The sequence below is a fragment of the Gouania willdenowi genome, chromosome 1, assembly GCF_900634775.1.
Source record: "Gouania willdenowi chromosome 1, fGouWil2.1, whole genome shotgun sequence".
Lineage (NCBI taxonomy): Eukaryota > Metazoa > Chordata > Actinopteri > Blenniiformes > Gobiesocidae > Gouania > Gouania willdenowi.
The window spans coordinates 16,897,884-16,919,389 of record NC_041044.1 but is presented as its reverse complement, the minus strand read 5'-3'; the positions used below and the strand labels follow the sequence as shown (position 1 = coordinate 16,919,389).

At 38.4% G+C, this 21,506-nt stretch overlaps 1 protein-coding gene across 1 annotated transcript; it reads right to left on the bottom strand.

Moving 5' to 3' along the window:
- Positions 1-260: 260 nt before the first annotated feature.
- lrata (lecithin retinol acyltransferase a) lies at positions 261-3,621 on the bottom strand. Its single transcript, XM_028453529.1, has 2 exons — positions 3,036-3,621; positions 261-746 (listed from the first exon to the last, which is right to left on the bottom strand). The coding sequence occupies exons 1-2, from the start codon at positions 3,567-3,569 to the stop codon at positions 594-596; spliced, it is 687 nt and encodes a 228-aa protein (XP_028309330.1). The 5' UTR covers positions 3,570-3,621; the 3' UTR covers positions 261-593.
- Positions 3,622-21,506: the final 17,885 nt, after the last annotated feature.

The following is a 21,506-nucleotide window of genomic DNA, read 5'->3' as shown; positions in this document are numbered from 1 at the left end:
TAACATAATACTTGTTTGGTCTTTGTTGAGGTTTTATACTGAGGTCAACACCAGCTTATACACAGGGCAAAAAAAAGTGTACCATGGCCAGGTCACTGGTTCATCGCAGGGCTAACATGGGATGCTAATTGAAGGTTACTTAAAAAAAACTGTGGTATGCTGAATTCCTGACCCACCCATACTCTCTCTCTCTGTCCAAACCCCATATGTGGAGTGATCAGTGCATGGAAGTGCAGACAGAGTCAAACAAAGCACAAGAATAAAAATAAACAGTTTATTCAACAACTGAAAGGTTTATATTAAAAGATACTACAGTGCTTGTGAAATATCCTGTATATACACATAAATACATAGCTTCTATACACTGTGGAGACAAAAAGTAGGTCATTCATATCAAAATTTCACACAGTTCCACCAAACCTCATAGGAAACCAAAACTACACGTATCATGGCACCGTGTCAACGCGGTGTGACGTATATACATTTATAAAGCACGAGGCACCAAAGGAGAGGAACGTGTGGTTGTGATGATATTTCCAGTCCAACATGATTTCAGTTCAATCCCATTCTCAGGATATTTGTTTTGTTCTTCTCTAGCCAGCCATCCATAGAGTGAAGGGAATAAGGATTGTGGGTAATGTAGTTGAAGGCACCATGCCAAAGCAGACAATGGAGATGATTCCCAGCAGGCCTGAGATGATGACGCTGCGCTGGTCTCTGATAATCGACTTCAAGCATTCACAGAACTGCAGAACAAAGAAAGAAATAAAGGGTCAATAAGTTATTCTGCAACAATTCAGCTTGCTTTAAACTGGCTGTTACTAAGAAGAAGAAAAAAAGAACAGCTTTCAACAGCTGAAAGCCAGACGGACGAGAAAGTTAACGATGACTCAGCAGATCTTGGTAAAAACACCAGGTATGGGTCAAATACAGGGTAAATGGGATTAACACTCAATACAAAGCTGGGCTCTAAGACCCTCTGGGGCCCCGTGAACCAAGCTTCACCACCGTGTACAGTTCACTTTCAGTGATTTGATTGGTAGCTTTGTTTGGGAATATGCATCTATTGAACACAATGTGAACTCAGGGCCCAACACCATCAGATTGTTTGGTATTAGCAAAATAATACAGCTATACATTGACGCTTAGTGAGAGACTTATAAATGAAAAAAGGTTAGTGTTTGGAATGTTGAGATAATAACAATGATAAACTAACTATCTCCTAACAGTTAGGGTCTTAAATTGGGGCTTCGCATTCACACTCCACGATAATTCACTTTATGGTGTTAGATGTGCAACTTCCTCTTTTATAATTTGGTCTGTGAACCAGACTGTTAGGATTTATTTGTGTGCAGAAGCTCCTATTTGTCTTATCAGTAATTCAAAACTGATTTTTAAGTCACTTCTGTGCTCTTATATCTGACCTTTTAACTCAAGTTAATTTCCTCTACTAATATTCACTTTACTGGAATTGTTTTTGCTTTAATAATTTAAACTGATTTATTTTACTGCTGTCTGGCTAAATTGTGATTTATGATATTGGCTAAAGCATGAATAAGAAATAAAAGATGGTATCGTAACAGAATTGACTCACAGGCTTCCAACAGCATTTTAATGTTCATCACTGGTTTAGAATCTAAGATTATTGGGCTATACTAAGGTGCAGCTTCCAGATGATGTTTGAGTACAAGTGTATCTGTACAAAAAGTTGTTCATTTTAGGGCGTTTCTCAACAAACGATGCATGGAGCTCAATCTGCACATGCTGGGAAAGGGGCAGCAGCATATTTAGCATGAGCCTTAAGCTTATTTACATATGTCGATCACTTGACAGTGCAAATATTTGCAGGACATTAATAATGAGGTAGACTGAATATTTACATTCTAAAAAAAGAGAGAATATGGTTCCCTATGGGATGACAACTACATTGATGGCAACAGAAAAACTGCAATATAATAGCACAGTGAATATGTCAAGTGTTTAAATGTAATGAGATTTCTCTGAGTAGTTCCTATAAGACAGTAGTGTCTCCCCACAGTTTATCAGTGATTGAAATGTAAAATTTGACTGAACAGCTAAGAATTTTTTTTTTTTATTTCTCGTGATGATTTCATCTAAAAGCTCCAAAAAAAATGCCTAATTAACTCTGTTATTTTTAGGCACATGAATCTCACACACATAGGCCTGAATCACACACATGCATTAATGGAGAGATGTCAGAGTGGGGCTGCTTTTACGATGACGGGGGCGCACCGGAGCAGTGTTGGGGTTCGGTGCCTTGCTCAAGGGCACCTCGGCATTGCGTGTATTTTTGGTCCGTACCGGGACTTCAACTGGCAACCCTCCGGTTCCCAACCCTTGTCCCTACAGACTGCGCTATATATATATATGTAATTTGATATATGTATTTACATTTATACATATATAGTCATGTATATACATTATTTATAACAACAATTCTAAAGACTTTTGTCAAAAATGTATATCTAATAATAATAATAATAATAATAATTATTATTATTATTATTATTATTATTATTATTATTATTATTATTATTATTATTATTTACTGAAATGCCTTCACATATTGTCAGGACACATTCTTCCATTTGACAACCACTGATCTAAAATGTAAACTGGCTCACAGGCAAATGTACCTTGACAGTTGCTACACAATAAATATATAATGACATGTAGAGGATTAATAACAGCATTGTGGCCAACAATGAGCAAAGTTGATACCATACACACCCCAACCTTTTAAGGGTTTAAAATGTATAAATAGTGTAAACCCCACAATAATCCTACAAGTGCCAGATTTCATTAATACTAAGATAATATAATATGAGTATTATCTTAATACTAATAGACAGATCTTTTCAGGTATAAGGCTCAGACTTTACAGGAAGTTCTCTTGGTGATGTTCCACCTCTTTGTCATAAAATATTCTCATCTGCAGCATCTTTTGAATGAGAAGTAAACAAATGGTCCCTGGATGACTAGATACTTGACAGACAGATAAGTGAGGACCGTACCTTCTCTGTTTGATGGCTGCTTGCAGATCCATATCTGCAGTGTGTCACAAAGTGCTCACAGTTATTCCACAGCAGGCTGTAAGGAAAGGCTCCGAGGAGTTTCTCAGCCCTCTTTGCCACATTGTCATTTGAAAAAGGCTGTGCCTTTACCGCCCTGTCCATCCTGTTCACTAAAATAGTGGAGCCGTACGCAAAGTCCTCCAGCGTGTCCACGCGCACCGTGGCGCACTTGCACATGCAGCCCAGGATGAGTCTCTGATTGGTGACGACGGAGGTGATGAGTTTGTTGTTGTCTGTGAGCACAGGTAAGATGTCAGGGATCAGGTGGGCTACTTTGTTTTCTCCTAAGTAGATGCCGAAGTGTGTGAAGAGGGTCCTGGGCACCTCCAGCAGGTCTCCTCTGCGGAGCACCGGTGGAGCGGCGCATGGCCCACGTGTGTCCCGGTTGTCCCCATCAAACCAGTGGGATTCAAACAGGCTGAACTTGGACAGCAGGGAGAACTTCTGCACCAGGAAGGTCAACAGCTGCAGCATAGTAGTGGCTTCAGGAGGAACTGTCTCAACCTTGTTTCCATAGGAGCCTTTTATGCTGCCCGGCACGAGGGGGAGTTGAAATACCTATGATTCTCGTGCACGTGCGTCTTATGTCCTTTAGTGACCTCCTCCTCCTCCTCAGCATCTTGGTTTGATTTCCTGCAGCAGCACCACTCCCCCTCTCTGCAGCACACATGTGCGATTGTTTCCCCATAAACCGCTTTATGTTGATTCCAACGCAAAACAGCGTTTAAAGGAATGAGCTGTAAAGAAGCTCATTAGTGCTGAATGTAAAGATTTCATGACGGATTATTTCACAGACATGCAGAAAACATTTTAAACTCGTGGTGTGGAAGCCTTTGTTTTGGTGTGCATGAAAACAACAACTTCATTATTTGTCTCTTTTTTGTCGCGTGCACAATCTGATCACATCCTCATCAAAAACACATCACGTGATACTGAATGAGGAGAAATGTAAAACCCATTAAAAAGAAGATCTTTGCTTCGTCTACTATAAGGTTCCATCTCACTTTTTCAATTTTGCAGACTGTATCAAACGATACGTCACGTCCTGGGCAGTACTGTAACCCAGATGCGCGACCATATTGGAGGCACTTGGAGGTAAACACTGCGATGGATAAATGTCCGAAACCATAGAAAAGCTCCTCAAATCACAATATAGATGCAAAGGCATAGAGGGGAGAACTTGGTCTGCAGGAAAGGGCATGATATTTGCAAAAGTTAAGCTTTATTGGTGGTGAAGGTCCATACGAGTCGGCTCCCTCGTCTTGGATCAGCCCTAACCCAATCTGGGTCATCCTTTAGATAAAGGTCAGACCTTTTACCTGGAATACAATGAGAAATACAGCACATTTTAGCTCTACATTTTAAGAACTGTGTTGCTACTGTAGCAGGCCATTAAATGTGATTATATGAAGTCAATAATGCCACATGTAGTAGCTTGATATGAATTATATTCTTATCATCACACGAGTAAATGAGTAAAGAGCCACTGCAATCAACAATTCACTTACCTGAACAAATGTGGATGTTGTCTCGATTTTTGCCTCCAGATCTAACTTCGCGAGCCACAGGCGCCTCTATTCCTCTGATAACTTTTGATATTGTTTTCCCTGATTTGTTATAACTTTTGGCAGTCTATGAAACTCCAAATGTTTTTCACGGTCCTTTCGTTCGACGTTCAGGATCTGCTTTGTTTACCTGCTGAGTACCTCCAATATGGCGACTTCCAGTTTGATGACACGCAGTGAAAACCCTCTACAGTCCGATATTACGTTAATGTCATAGTTTTCACTTAAAAATAGAAAGTGTCTATTTGTACGTTTGCCGTACGGACAACGAACGTGCATGTGAAGTGTTCATTATATCCAGGAGTGAAGACTTTGTCCACATCTGTTGTAAACAACTCAAATTTAATGAAACACCTCACAACGACACACGCATCTAAAAAATCTGAATTCTTTGACATATAGCAACTTTTTTTTTTTTTTAACAGTAACGCAAATAGTTACATTACTTGGTAATGAGTTACTTTTATTATAGAGTAATTCAGTTATTAACTCAGTTACTTTTTGGAACAAGTAGTGAGTAACTATAACTAATTACTTTTTTAAAGTAACGTTCCCAACACTGGATACGGCAACCGTAAGGATAGCCACTGCCTTACAAATATATGGTGTTTTTGCATTATTACTACATTTTAATTAAATGTACTCTGGGACGTACTCTGTGTTTCTGATACGAAAGACAATAATGGGCTTGCAATAACGAAACAATATTGGTAAAATAACCACTCCTATTTTAATTCTGTACATGTTTAAATTTGATAAGTTTTTTGGTGGGATGTGGAAAACAAAAATATAATAACTTTTGAGCATATTGCAATTCAAGTTGTTCTATGAGGACATTGGACCTCTGTTTTGGCAGCATGTTTAAGCTTTAGACATCAAGGAGCGTGATGCTTACAAACAAAGTGCTCCATGACTCCATCACTCGATACTCCATATATACGGTAACCCAGTTTTGGCTCACATAGGGGTACGTGATGGCACTATGAGTACTTGAGAGAGAGAGAGTGGAAAATTAACAAATAAAGTGTCAGTCTTAGATGACTGTTAATGATAAAAAAACTATAGAAATAAAGCTATTCAGGAGCCACTACATCAGTGTTTTTCAACCTTAAGGTCGGTACCCCATGTGGAGTCACCTGGAGTTTATTTGGGGTTGCCAGAAATTTCTGAAAAATTCAAATAGATTTTGATATTGTTTTCCCTGTGTGTTGTTTTGACAAACAACACACAATCTTAAACAACTGTATGGCTATACTTTCACTTTGTGAATCTAGTTCAACTAAAATGCAGTGAAAAAAAATGGGGGTCGCGATCCAAAAAAAGGTTGCAAACCACTGCACTAAATAGTGTTTCATTCCTTTATTTACAAAATGAGATTCTTTAAAATGTGTGTCATCACTCATTCATTCTATCATTATGCTCTATAGTTGTTTTTATATAGCTTTGTAAGTAGTCGGATAAAGGGGGGTACTTGGATTCAGAAATAGGAGAAAGGGGCTTTGAGAACCACTGCGGTAACCTATGGATTGTGGTGTGATACCAGTCCAGAGTACCTGCAAAAGCCCACAAAAGCAGAAGAGAACATGCAAACTCCACATAGAATGGTTCCCAAAACATTAACCCAATACCATGTGCTGACCTTGATTTGAAATTGTTGTTGCAATAATCTAAGTAAAGGCTGATTAGTGTCAGGACAATAAGACGCTGTTAAATAAGCGTCCACCCTCACCAACAATCCAGGATCATCCTCACAAATAAAGGCTCATTCTTTCATGTTCTGCACTTTCTCCCAAAAACTGTCAGACAAAACATTCCTTTCAAGATTACACTAATCCTGTCAGCCATTAGATACACACTTATTTTGTTACCGTACGAATAAGCGTATCCCTTTTGATGATGTGTCTTTGGATCATTTCTTGCAGTACATTGGCTGACCTACATTCAACCCATATAGTAGGAATAAATGATTGCTTGTGCTTAACTTGGGCCAGCTGCTTTTTCAGTCTCTGAAAAAGAACATTTGACCTAAGCGTAGCCTGCGTCTGATGAGGTGTGTGAGCTCCATGTGGTGCGAGACAGCGGTTCAGCTCTTAAATTACAAGCCAAGGCAGGGAACGTGCTGTCATATCAATGTTTTTATAGTGGGTGTACTAGAATAAAGTCATGCTTCAAGTTTTGGGTAAATATTTATATATCTACTATATTTTACTGCTTTGATTCATTTCTGTGCACAGAAAAATTATCAGACTGAAAAAACAAAACAAACGCTTGAACTTTAATATAAAGCATGATGATTTTGCACATAAGCACTGTGTACACTTTCTTATTACACTGATACTGCACTATTATAATGCATTGCACTATTTTAGTATTTTATTATTGTGTGTGTTACTGACCTGTTTTTTTGTGTTCATTTTATTGTTCATTGTTTTTACTATCCTGCCTTTTGGTATTTGTATAGCTGCTGAATACTATTAATTTTCCTCGGGATTAATAAAATATCTATCTATCTATCTATCTATATATTTTCAATATTATTTGTCTAAAGAGAGCCAATAAAATGTTCTTTCACTCTAATCAAATATATATTCAAAAGACTTTTCCTTTAATCAGCTTTTTAGTGGTCTTCAAAAACCTTTGATTTATTAGACCATTTCCAAAAATGTTAAAACAAATATGTTAGAACTTCAAAGTATTTAAAGAAATGTGTAAAACCACCGTGTTATGGTTGCACCAAGGCCAAAACACTGATAAATATAATATATGAAACAGATACTGTTTGCATCTTTTTCATGAACACCTACAGTATTCATCTTTAGGCTCATCACATACTGTGGCCAATGCAGATACCGATTAAAAAAATAAAAAATTCAGCCAATGGCAGATATCCAATGCCGATTTCGGAAGCCAATATTTGAGGACGATATACTTTTTTTTTTTAAAGCACATTGATTATGAAAGACAATTGAAACACTCATATGATATAAATGTATATATTAGAATTTAAATTAAATACACCAATAGAACTTTTAACATTTATTGAACTTTAAATATACCCGTACACAACCAAGTAAAACATAAAGTACAGGACGGGTAAGTCGTAATTGCAATGTGCAAGTAGCCAGTTTAAACTCTTTCAAGCTTCTTTCCTAACTTTAAGTATCTAGTAATTAAGCTCACAAAATAGTTTAATATACAATCAAACAGTAACCTGAAAAGTGGTTTGGAAGCCGTTGGCTTCTACCTCTCCCATGCACATTCTATTATTATTATTACTATTTTGTACATTCATACATCCAAATAGATGTTTTTTATGTTCTTTCTTTTCTCCTTTAATGGCAACTCTAAAGTGCTAAATAAAATTTAAAAAATTAAAAAATAGGTCCATATATCGACCCGATATATCGGTAAACCTCTAGTGCATAGTGATCTCCATCCGTCGCTCTATTCTGAAAGTATTCTGTTCACAGCTGTTTCCTCATCTGGAAACAAGCAGAAAAATGCACCATATGTAGCTAATTGACGACAGGAATGAATTGGAAAGGAGACAATATCAACAATTCAATGGACAAGTAGAGAGCATGATTAAAACAAAACCAGATTAAATGTCAGATTATTCAGTTCATTTGATATTTTGACAATGCTTTAAAGTCTGAGCAACATTAAAGGTCCCATATCATGCTGTTTTTCACTATGTATTTGTTTTAAGAACCCAAAAACAGAGTATTTTAGGTTTTTTTTCCCAAACTCGGCTGTTTTCCAGAGTTTTAGCCTCTGAAAAGTCACTTACTGAGCCACTCTACACAAACAGGCTGATTTGCGGCCTACTTATGCAGAGATAAAAAAAATACAACTCCAATAAATAATTATTAGATCCCAAAAATTCAAAGGTTTTTGGTGTAAAGTTGGAGATTTTCCTTGAATCCAGTGGCTTTTGTGCGGGTGTGTGCACACATGCAGGTTTGTCTAAATCAGTGATTCTCAACTGGTGGGTTGGGACCCAAAAGTGGGTCGCAAATCTGTACTGGGTGGGTCGCGGAAAGCTGGCCAAAAAAAAACAAAACTTAAGGTCTGTCATGTGTGACGTCTTTTATTTTGAAAGAAACTTTTCTTTTGACAGGCATGCTGTGAAAAGCATGTTGCACAGCAAAAAATATAGATTTGTTTAAAAAAAAAAGATTATATATGCGTGTTTCAACAGCTATCTAAAACTCTTGGTTGAATTTTTAAAAAAAAAAGAAAAATAAGTGGGTCGCAATTTGATGACCGAGGCACAATGTGGGTCCCAGGGTGAGACGAGTTGAGAACCCCTGGTCTAAATACATGCATGAATGCTATGGTGTATCTTTCTCAAGTAGAAGTACTGGTAGTTGATTGAAATTGTACTGAAGTGCAAGTAAGTCATTCATAAAATATTCATGTACAAGTAAAAAGTAGTTCAATTAAATAGTTTACTCGTTACTTTCACCCTCACATTTATTTTTGGTAATAAATCTTGCCATGGTTCCCTTGCGTACAGTAAACATCTCATGCATAAACTTAAAAAAGAAGGGACCAAATTTTGCGCAATTGGAACATACGTAATTTATTTTCCACAAAGGCATTTGTCTAAAATAAAAGGTTTGTCAAAATGTACAACACTTTTAAAAATAAAACAACACCAATGAATTCAATTCAAAATAAAATAAATTCACAGGCTCGAAGTATAGCTACATTTATGAACTCTAAAACTGACAAAATAACCGGGATTCAATGCTGGTTTTGCGCAACCGTTCAGCACCAACGCAACAAGTGTGAGTGACTGGCTGTTCACGTGTTGGTTCTGTCAAAGCTGCACATGGTGGCTGAGAGGTGAAAAACCTTGGAGTCTTAATTGAAAGTTATTATAATCCATGCTAACAAGTGCTGTGTAGGTACGTGATGTCAGGAGGATTATTAAGCTTCTCTGGAACATGAATACACAAAAGGTGACAGATGGGAGACGTGTTGTCGCATTATTTATAGATTGTTTTCAATAGATAAGTGATAAGATGACACTCTGGCTGAACGTTTCTGTATGTTTAATTAGACATCACACCACATTCAGCTGAGTCGACTTATCGCCTGTGACCGCACGATGAACTCGTGCATTACAACAAACCTTTGGCCTCGGTCCTGGGGAGATTTACACCACAGTCAAACAGCTCCAGACTTATAGTTGTGACCGGTGAGGGACCCTGCCAAGCTTCTGTTGAATATAAGTCTTGTTCAGACCACCTGTGAACTGTGCTGACTTTGTTTTTTCCAGCCCTGGAACCTAAGTTGATTGCAGACGCAGGGATTGGTTTCCCCCTAGTACTGGAATGTTTTCAGGAAAGCTGCTCAGCATCATATTCCTGTGGTTTGTGGGGTGACTCATGGGAATTTAAGCTGCCACATTCAATAAAGGAAAAAAAAGTGAGATCGAACCAACTCACAGTGGCTTTGCATTGTGATAAAGTAGCAACGGGAGTGCCAGCATACAAACATCTATCTGAGCCAAAAGCACATCTTAACATCCCAGACACAGCGTATGTGTAAAGGGTTTGTTTTCTTCATGGCTCTTAAAGAGAGAAAGACACGTTTTCCATCTGGTATTTTGACACAAAGAGGCCAGTTCAGCAAAAGTTCAGCTCTGTTTAGGTTCCTGGGCCTGGCAGTTCATTCTCAGGTCAGTGAGGCTTTATATCTCTCCTGGGCCCTTCTTTTCCCACATAATAAAACCAGGTCACACAGAGGTACTGCTGTAAGATTTATCATCCTATGTCAACACATGGACAACAGGTGATGTGATATTATAGGCGTTCTTTGGTCACGTGTATCTCGACTGTTTGTCTGATGTATTACCACTAAATAAAGGTGTGCCTATAATCTGCTGCTCAGACCCATAACACCAGCCGACCCACAACAGTCCAAGACCTGTTCCTGTTGAAATGGTTCTGCACAGTACAGTGACTTTGATGATGTTAAACCTCAATGCAAATGTTTGTTTAAATCATTAGAAATGGTCCGTTGACAGTTTGCACTTCCGGCTCAGTTTCCTGTGTCCTCTCGGACTCTCTAATAATAATAATAATAATAATAATAACTTTATTTTACATTTAGCAATCTGAGTGCTACAGAAACAGTGGCAGAAAAAATTCAACCAACACAAGAACCACAAATAAAATGTATAAAACACAATTTAGCAGAATGCTCTTGTAAAAAAACATTTTTTTTTTGGCCAAAAATGTGAAGACAACATGAGAAAATATGTTCTGCAAGGGCTGCTCGATTATAGAAAAAATAATAATCACGATTATTTTAGTTATAATTGAAATTCGGATTATTGAAACGATTTTTTTGTCAACCAAAATATTATTTTTTTTTTTATACAAAACATTGTAAAATATATTATTTAAACATAAATAAAATCCTCCAAACACTAAAATCAAGTATGTTCACTTTTGTTTTTTCTCATGTGTGCCAACCTAAATTGGTTTTTTGATAATAATAATAATAATAATGTTTTTTTAGATAGTTGTTTTTGTCCTCTATTATGTTATTTTTGTAATTGTTGAGTGTAATAATTAAACTCATAATCATATTTTGATTAATTGCACAGCCTTATGTTCTGAATGAACATAAGGCTGTACCTAGAAACGAGCCTGGCACGTTGCGTTTTAGTAAACCACACACACGGACAGTTTGTTCGTTTTCCACCAGTTGCACATGGTAAAAAGTCTGCACCCAAACTGGAAAATGAGGCATGCTTCCAGCTCGTTTCTACCTCAGTGCAGCGTTTGCACTGTACACGACCCCAAACCGTCTTGGTTTCATCAACTCTCACTTCAACAGGTCATTTTGAGTTAAAAGCAACATATGGTCTTGATACGTGTGATCTTGCAATATGTTTGCAGCCAATATTAGAAACCAATGATTTAATGACAACATTGTTGAAGGTGACATTGTATGCTGTACTTTTTTTTTTTTATTAGAACACTGACACTGGTGTTCATTTAGCTTCCAAATCCATTCCCAGACAACTGTGTGGACCACATTCCAAGGTATTTAGGACACTTGTATTTTTTAGTGGTTTATTGTAAAAGTCTAGGAATTCATTTAAGAAATAATGGTCAGAGATGGAAAAGTACTCACCTTCACTACTTGAGTGAAATTACAGATACTCTTTGTCAAAAACTACTCCAATACAAATAAAAGTAGCTCAGTCAAAGCTAAGTAAAAAATATTGAAGTATTTGCATAAGCAAATATGTATATATTGAAAGTATTTAAAAATGACAAACCTGATTTTTATCATAATTGAAAATAAAACACTGATGGACAACGTGTTACATGTTTGTAGTATTGTAGTATAACTGAATAACACTAGGGGTGTGAAAAAAAAATACATTTCACAATATATCGCGATTTTTTTGGGTGCCAATTTTTTAATCAATTTTATTTATTTTTTATTTGATTTTATTTATTTATTTCTGATAGTTAATCAATGTTTTTCTTATTGTATTTTTCACATTTTCGTGGACGTGTGTTTTCTACTGCTGGAGACATCGTCACTTCTCAGCCGAGCAGCCTAACTACTGGGCATGTTGACCAGCTCCTGTTACTACATAAAAACCTTGAAAAAAACCTGTGCCACTTCCGCACCTCCACTCCGGTAGATGGCGCTGTATAATAATAATAAATAAATAGGATGTTTTTTGACTCAATTTGTCCTCTGAATGATCAATATCTTCTGATGAACATGTACAGTAACTTGATTTTTCATCTCTACATTTAATTTTGATATTAACTGGGTGGAATATCGCAATATATCATGATACCGCAATATTGTGATAATATCGTATCGTGACCCAAGTATCGTGGTACATATCGTATTGCAACGTCCTTGCCAATACTCACCCCTAAATAACACTATGGCATTTCATTAACTACCAAAAAGTTTGTTATTAATAAAACCATGTCAAACTAAATCAACATCATTCACAGAATGAACAGAGATGTTCAATAAGCTCAACATTGCACAATTGAAAGTAAGAAGTCTAAATTAAGTAACTCAGCTGCATTCATCAAATTCATTTTTTTAATCTAATCTAATTTTATTTATTTTTATTTATCTAGTTTTATTAAAATAAAACATATCTCCCATACTCGCAGTAACATTTGAGCATCATGAGGTATATTTACCAAATACTAAAGAACTGATGTAGAACTACTTTAGGTAACCAGACAAACCTAAATTGTCCAAACAACAACACTATTAGATGTTGAAAATGGGTCATGTCTGTCTTTGTGTCAGTAACATTATTCAGTAAGAAAAAAAAACTGGGACAAAAAGAACCATCCATGAAAAGGAAAGCGTGGAAAGAATTAACAGCACATGTGGCAGTAAGAAATAGTGCATTCACTCTTGAAACTTCTATACAGGGTAAAGTGGTGGTCTGCTGGAGCCTTTCCCAGCTGGTAATGGGTAAAAGCCAGGGAACACCCTGGATAACATGTCGATCTGTCACAGAGCATCACATTCATACACAAACTAATGCACAATCAAAGACTACTGAACTACCCAGATTCAACCCCATCAAGTGGAATGAGAACATGTAAACTCCTTCATTTAAATCCCTGAAAACAAACCCATTGCCAAGTTTGTTAGGTGACAGAATTGCTAAATCACTACATCATTTTTTTTTATTATTTGAAGCCAACAGCTTAATTTAAAGAAATAAAACATATATACTGTACAGGTGATGGTCATAAAATTAGAATATCATGAAAAATTTGATTTATTTCAGTAATTCCATTCAAAAAGAGAAACTTGTATAATGTATACATTCATTTCACACAGACTGACATATTTCCAATTCTTTTAATGTTGATGATTATAACTGACAACTAATGAAAAGCCCAAATTGAGTATCTCAGAAAATTTAAATATTGTGGAGAGGTTCAATCTTGAAGACACCTGGTGCACCACTCTAATCAGCAAATTAACTCGAAACACCTGCAAAGGCCTTTAAATGGTCTCCAGTTTATTTCTGTAGGCTACACAATCATGGAGAAAACTGCTGACCTGACAGTTGTCCAAAAGACGACCATAAGGTCAGCCCCGGCTCCAGAACCATATTGTGAGGGGGGCATGTGATGACCACAGGAGGGCTGATGATTTTCCCACAGATCTGCACCTACATATGCATACAGTACTTAGGTTACCTAAGTATTGTACCTAAGTTAGGTATTGTACTATGGTCTCTATTATTACCGGGACAAGCACACATTTCAATTCATATGCACATGAAAACCAGTTGTAAAACACCAATCACTCATACAAACTTTTGACTGCAGAAAAGGAAAATTAAGAACAGGGAGGGCCCAGGGCGCCAGATGTCTCGGGCTGGATGGGTGTACAGGACAGTGCGTCTGCTTGGTTGCCTACCCGGAATGGGACGCAAGGTAGCTACTGGGCCCACTTTTAATCGCATCTCACTATCCTAGCCTAGGATTTTTTTCTCTCCCCTTTTTCCCTTCCCTTTGTCAAAGGGAAGGGAAAAAGGGGAGAGAAAAAAATTAAAACACAGGTTGGGTGCAGCATGTTGGGAATGCTGCTGATGATGATGATTATTATGGTTACTATTATTGTTATTACTATTATTGATGTTATTATCATTATTATTATTATCATTGTTTTTTATTACTATCATTATTAGTGTTATTATAATTATTGGTAGTATCATCATGATAATTATTATCACCATTATAACTGTTATTATAATCTTTGTTATTGATAGCACCGCCACTATTATTGCTACTATTATTGCTATTATTGATGTTATTATCATTACCACTAGCTTGGCACCCCCATATTTTGAATTTTATTTTGAATTTTATCTAATTTAATCAAACTGTATACTCAACCCCCCTCGTTTTTGTTTTTTGTTTTCTAAATCTATTTAGTTAATTATTTATTTAGTTATTTATTTATTTTTCTTTGTTTCACGATCATTTTCCTTTTCATTTAATTTTGCCATACCAAGAAGTGCATACTTGTCTAATTTGTTCGTTTAAGTATTAGTATAATGTATCACGTCTATTCACCCTTTGTTAATCTGTTAATGCACACCTTATCACAATAAAAAAAAAAAATAGATATCGTCTCAACTCACCACTTAGTAGAGCTGCAGTCGGCGTCTCCCAGAGTTGAACCTCTTCATTACTGCTTCCATCCATTCAGTAGCAAATCTTTTAGTTAAGTCTCTTTCAAAGGCCAGCTGTACTAAATGTGCTTTTCGTTGCAACATGCTGAGTCTATTGTCTGTGAGAACACTTTTTAAAGTAGAAAAAGAATTCTCACACATGGCTGTTGATGCTCCAAACGTCAGAGCATGTTTAAAGGCCGTCATCACACTTGGCATAGCCTCCAGGGCGCTGTGGAATGTCTTGATAATCCGTGATATTGTCCAGGTTTCATTGTCGGTGGTCATGTTTGTTTTGAGGAACTGGCGAGCAACCACAAACTCTGCTTCAATGATTTCAGTGTTTGATAAAGTCAGAATGGGCTTTATATGTTTGACATCAAGAAAAGTTTCACTGTTTGGGTCCAGAGATTGAAGTGCAGTCATTAGCTCACTGTTGCGTTCACTGAAACGTTTGCTCATTTCCTCCCCCACCGCATCCAGGGTGCTGTTGAATAATCTCCGCAGTTCAGTGCCACCCTCGTCAGTATCACTCTGCTCCTGGCCAACAGTCTCCTCAACAACATATCCTTGCAGACTTTTGTTAACCATCCTCTTCCTCTTTTGCGGCCTTTCTGTCACTTTACACTGTCCCATGATGTTGTTAAACTCACTTTCTGAGCGCAGTTGTGCAACACATTAAGATGCACTTTTCACTAACCGCATCCCAGAGAGCAAATCCATTTGTTCTGACTGAAGCATTTTGTTGGGGGCATCAAGCAGCTGCAAGATCTTCTGCACAAAGCATCCAATGAATTCAAAGCTTGGCTCTGAAACAGCCCGAATCAGGCCTGCTGCCTCAATTTGTAAGTCAGTTCCAAAGCCACGATTGCTGTCAATCTCTGACAGCAGAGAGAAAATGTCATCAAATGACTTGAGCACAACTGTGACTGTAGCTAGGTGGCCAGTCCAGCGCTGTTCGAGTAGACGTTTCAGTGTGTGTCCTTTATAGTGGACTGCAACGGTGGGTTTCTTAATGAATTTGTAGAGAGACCCACAAACTCCAAAAAAGTCCTCTATTGCTCCCTCGTTCGACATTGCATTTATTACCACTAGGTGGAGCTGATGATTGAAACAATGGACATAGGGTATCTCTCTGGCAAGCCTGTCCTGTTCTGAACCCCACCATGCTTCCCGGACATGACAGATGCTCCGTCATACACCTGACTCAGAATTTTAGATGTATTTAAACCAACTCTGCGCAGCTCTGTGATTATAGTGTTTGCAAGAGTTTTGGCATCTCCCTCATCTGCAGTAGCAATAGTTAGTAAACGCTCCCTAACTTCCAAATTTTCTGCTACAAAGCGGATCACGATGGAAATGTTTTCACAGCTCGTGGGGTCTCGGGTGCCATCAACTTTAATGGTAAACCATGAATCACTGACTTCATGTACAATTTCTTCAGTTAAAATATCACTCATTATCTTAATTAGTTCATTTTGTATGTCATGTGATGTATATCTGGCATTTTGTGGGATTGTTTGCAGTATCTTCTCAAGCTGTGGGTCTTTTCTCACAGAATACTCAAACAATGACAAAAAAAAGTCCACAGCTTGCATCACCTTGAGAGTTAAATGCTTCCACACTCCCTCTGAGAGGCAATCGGTTTATGGCCAGAAACAGTAACATGTCGATAATAGCACCGACGTAGTACCGATTTCTGGCTAGCTGGCCTTCATTCACAAGAGTAGAAATCTCCTGTCCTGAATCAGCCCTCTTCACTCTCTCTCGCCACTTTGCCACACTCTCCATGTGTTCTCCACACTCTTCATGCTTGCGCAATCCTCTCTTTGCTGCGTGTTTCCAGTCAGAATAGCCAGTTTTCGTGAACACAGAATCTCCAGTCCCAAAATTTCGACAAGCAAAACAAAATGCAGCGTCAGCTTTGACACTGTATTCTAACCAGTCTCGACGGTTGTACCACAGGGCAACAAACGAGCGTTTCTGACCCTCGAAAAGACGAGAGGGAAACTTTTTCAAGATGATCTGAGCGGGCTTATCCTCACCTAAATCATCTGGAGGACCACTGTGACCATGACCTCGGGTTTGCGAGAGCCCGCTGCTGCTGGGATTGGCGCTATAATCGGCATGCTCCGACTCCACTGGGGGGACTTGCGCCTCTGTGTTGCTACCGCTAGTTAGCTGCGGCTGCTCACCACCAGCTGTTGGCTCCTCTAGCTCCTTCTCCGCTGCGGGAATATGGCTGTCCTGCTCAGCTGTCGGTCGTGCAGTTTGCGGTAGCGGTGATCGGAAAAATTTCCTGATATCCATTGTTTAATGTCGTGAGTGACTCGTGATATTCGTTTTTTGTGATAACCGTTTCCTTGCGGCAGTACGCACGCGTCACACGATACAAGCCGAGAGTATCTTAAAATATTTCTTTTGAATTTTACATTTTATTGATTTCAATTATGACAAATTATGACTCGTTTTAGAAAAAAAAAAAAAAATCAGCAGGAAAAAAAAAATCATTAGGCCTACCACTCTGACAGCCAATGGGGGGGCAAGGAGGTACGGCAGGGGAGGCATTGCCCCTCTAATTGACCCCCTGACGCCGGGGCTGCATAAGGTCATGGCTAAAGAGGCTGGATGTTCACAGAGCTCTGTGTCCAAGCACATTAATAAAGAGGTGAAGGGAAGGAAAAGATGTGGTAGAAAAAAGTGTACTAGTAATAGGGATAATCACGCCCTGGAGAGGATTGTGAAACAAAATCCATTCAAACATGTGGGGGAGATTCACAAAGAGTGGACTGCAGCTGGAGTCAGTGCTTCAAGAACCACCACTCACAGACGTATGCAAGACATGGATTTCAGCTGTCGCATTCCTTGTGTCAAGCCCCTCGTGAACAAGAGACAGCGTCAGAAGCGTCTCACCTGGGCTAAAGACAAAAAGGACTGGACTGCTGCTGAGTGTTCCAAGGTTATGTTCTCTGATGAAAGTACATTTTGCATGTCCTTTGGAATCAAGGTGCCAGAGTCTGGAGGAAGAGAGGAGAGGCACAGAATCCATGTTGCTTGAGTGTAAAGTGTAAAGTTTCCACAGTCAGTGATGGTTAGGGGTGCCATGTCATGTGCTGGTGTTGGTCCACTGTGTTTCCTTAGGTCCAAGGTCAACGTAGCCGTCTACCAGGAAGTTTTAGAGCACTTCATGCTTCCTGCTGCTGACCAACTTTATGGAGATGCAGATTTCATTTTCCAACAGGACTTGGCACCTGCACACAGTGCCAAAGCTACCAGTACCTGGTTTAAGGACCATGGTATCCCTGTTCTTGATTGACCAGCAAACTCACCTGACCTTAATTGTGAAGAGGAAGATGCGAGACACCAGACCCAACAATGCAGAAGAGCTGAAGGCCACTGTCAGAGCAACCATGGGCTCTCATAACACCTGAGCAGTGCCACAGACTGATCCACTCCATGCCACGCCGCATTGCTGCAGTCATTCAGGCAAAAGGAGCCCTGACTAAGTATCGAATACTGTACATGCTCATACTTTTCATGTTTATACTTTTCAGTTGGCCAAAGTTTCTAGAACTCTTTTTTTGTATCAATCTAAAGTAATATTCTAATTTTCTTAGATACTGAATTTGGGATTTTCATTAGTTGTCAGTTATAATCATTAAAAAATAAAAGAAATAAACATTTGAAAAAATCAGTCTGTGTGTATTGAATTAATATAATAAACAAGTTTCACGTTTTGAATGGAATTACTGAAATAAATCAACTTTTTTATGATATTCTAATTATATGACCAGCACCTGTATGTTAAAGAATGCATATAAAGACTGATGTGATCTTAAATCACTGTTTTTGGTGCATTTAAATAGACTTATATTAAACAAATATTAGCAATATGATAACCAGTGTCACATGACAAACAAATCAAAGTGTGGTTATAAAAACACACGTGTGTTTATTTACAAAGAATGTGCAAATCTACGGGCCACATGCCCAGTCCAACATAACTAAATAAAAGTCAAAAGGAGAGCAGCAGAAGCCCCGTAGCCACGAGTACATTGATTGATTATACTTTATTAATATAATCAATCATGGGATGAGGCCACCGGCACCGACCAGAGCATTAGAGGACAGAGAGATTATTACCAGGCCATGATGATCTTAAATACACCTGGGGGACTGGCCAGGTCCACCCCGGGTGAAACGTCCCACGCCCATCAGCATCCTGCAAGACACACACACACGACCGGCTGACAAGGCCGTCACACCAGTCACTGTTACACTGTTGGATGCAAGGAGAGACTCAATCATCTGATGAGTATACGTCAAAAGTATAAATAAAAAATCCACCGTTTTGAGTCTTTGACCCAACCTTTATGTGTAACTTGGATATACGTATTTGTCTAAATGCTAATGAATTAAAATATAATTACCTCAGCCCAGGAAGTAATATTTTCACTGGCGTTTATTTATTTTTTACTTTAGAAAAACGTTTTTGGCCGTCATGTTTGTATGTTTGTTTATGTGTCTGTTTGTGTACACGATAGTGTCCTCAAATTTTGACAAATCCACTTTAATTTTGTTCTGTGACAGATGAGACCATTCAATTTTGGTGAAGGTAGGGTCAAGATCAAGCTCACAAATTTTTTTTAAAAATTACAGTTTCCTACCTTTTTCATGGGGCAACATTTCTAAAATTCATATCTCAGTCAGATCTTCATTGATTCGTTCAGGATTTTGCAGGAAGGAGCTGATGGTGGACATGAGGAAGGAGAGGGGTCCTCATCAGCCACTGTCTATCCAGGAGCTGGAAGTGGAAAGGGTGAGCAGCTTCAAATATCTTGGGGTCCACATCAGAGACGACCTCACCTGGACCCTCAACACCACACAGCTGGTGAAGAAAGCTCAACAGCGGCTGTACTTCCTGAGGAGGCTGAGGAAATTTGGAATGTCTTCAAAGATCCTCAGCAACTTCTACAGCTGCATTGTTGAGCCCGTCCTGACCAGCTGCATCACCGTGTGGTACGGCAGCACCACTGTCATGGACCGCAAACGCCTGCAGAGAGTGGTGGAGACTGCTACAAAAATCACCAGGACTCCGCTGCCCTCTCTGCAGAGCATCTACAAGCGCAGAGTCCACAGGAGAGCTGCCGCCATCATCAAGGACTCCACTCACCCCCAACACGGACTGTTCACACTTCTACCCTCAGGCCGGAGGTACAGAAGTGTGAAATGCAGGACCAGCAGACTCAAAAACTCTTTCTTCCCCTCTGCCATTAGACTCCTAAATGAGTGATCGGAGTCTAACAAACTATTCATCCCCCCCCACTGCCACCTCCCCCACCCCTTCCCCACTGAACTTGCACACCACCTGCATTCGCACTTTAGATGCGCCCATGCACAGCTAACACCATGTCTTTCTATTATGAAACAGCTTTTTGCACATACCATTGTATATATCACCTCTACTTTCTGTATAGTTAATATATTTGTATTTTGCACATTAATTGTACAGGTGTATTGTATTTAATGTACAGGTTTTGTTGAGTAACAGTGTTGCATGCCACTGTTAGTTATTATAGTTCTTATACCTCTTGATTTTATTCTTTTATTACGTAGGCATTCACTGGCAGTCGGCAAAGCAAGAATTTTAGGTAACACCTTAGTTTAGGGAACACCTATTAACCATTAATTAGTTGCTTATTAGCATACATATTTGTAACATATTGACTCTTAAGTAGTCATTATTAAATACTTAGTAATGCCTTATTCTGCATGGCCTTAATATACAACCAGTAAGGCATTAACTAAGAGTTTTCCCTCAATAACCTCAGAATTATTACTTATTGGTATTAAGTAAGGAAGTTGTTGTATATAAATTACAATCTTAACATGCTTGGGTTAGGATTAGGGTTAGGATTAAGGTCAACCCAAACTCTAACCCTAATCCTAACCCTAACCCTAACCCTCTTTGGACTGCGAGATTGCCATTAACTGTATAATAAGGCATTAAGAAGTACTTAATAAATACAAATTAAGAGCCAATATGTTACTAATGCTAATAAGCAACTAATTAATGGTCAATAGATGTTCCCTAAACTAAAGTGTTACCGAATTTTATTGTACAGGGAAACGTGTTTCTAACTGCACATATGACAATAAACACTTTGAATTTGAATTTGAAGATGATGTAAGGCTATGACATGCAACATCTGACCAACATGATCTGGAGCCAATCCAGATTGCTGACTCACCATTTTTTTTTTTTTTTTAATTAACGTTGGAAAGCTCATTTACGACTTTCAAAAATTCTTATACAGTTTAAATACATTTTAATTTAATTTCAATCTGGTGGATTGATGTCGGGTTGTGACCTCTATCAAAATGTCCAGTTTCGTATCGATCCAATCCAGAATGTGGATTTGGCAGCAGGTTGAAGTTTGTAGATATCGCCAGGATCTTCATTCCACTAAAGTCTATCAGATACAGTTTGGTCAAGATCTGAATCCTGATCCAGGTTTAAGAGTTAAAAAATCATGTTGAATGTCCACCATCTTTGAAAGTCATTTCTATTGTCGTTTGAGGATTAATGGCTGTCAAATCTGGTTTGAGAAGAGTTCCGATATTAACCTACAATGAAAG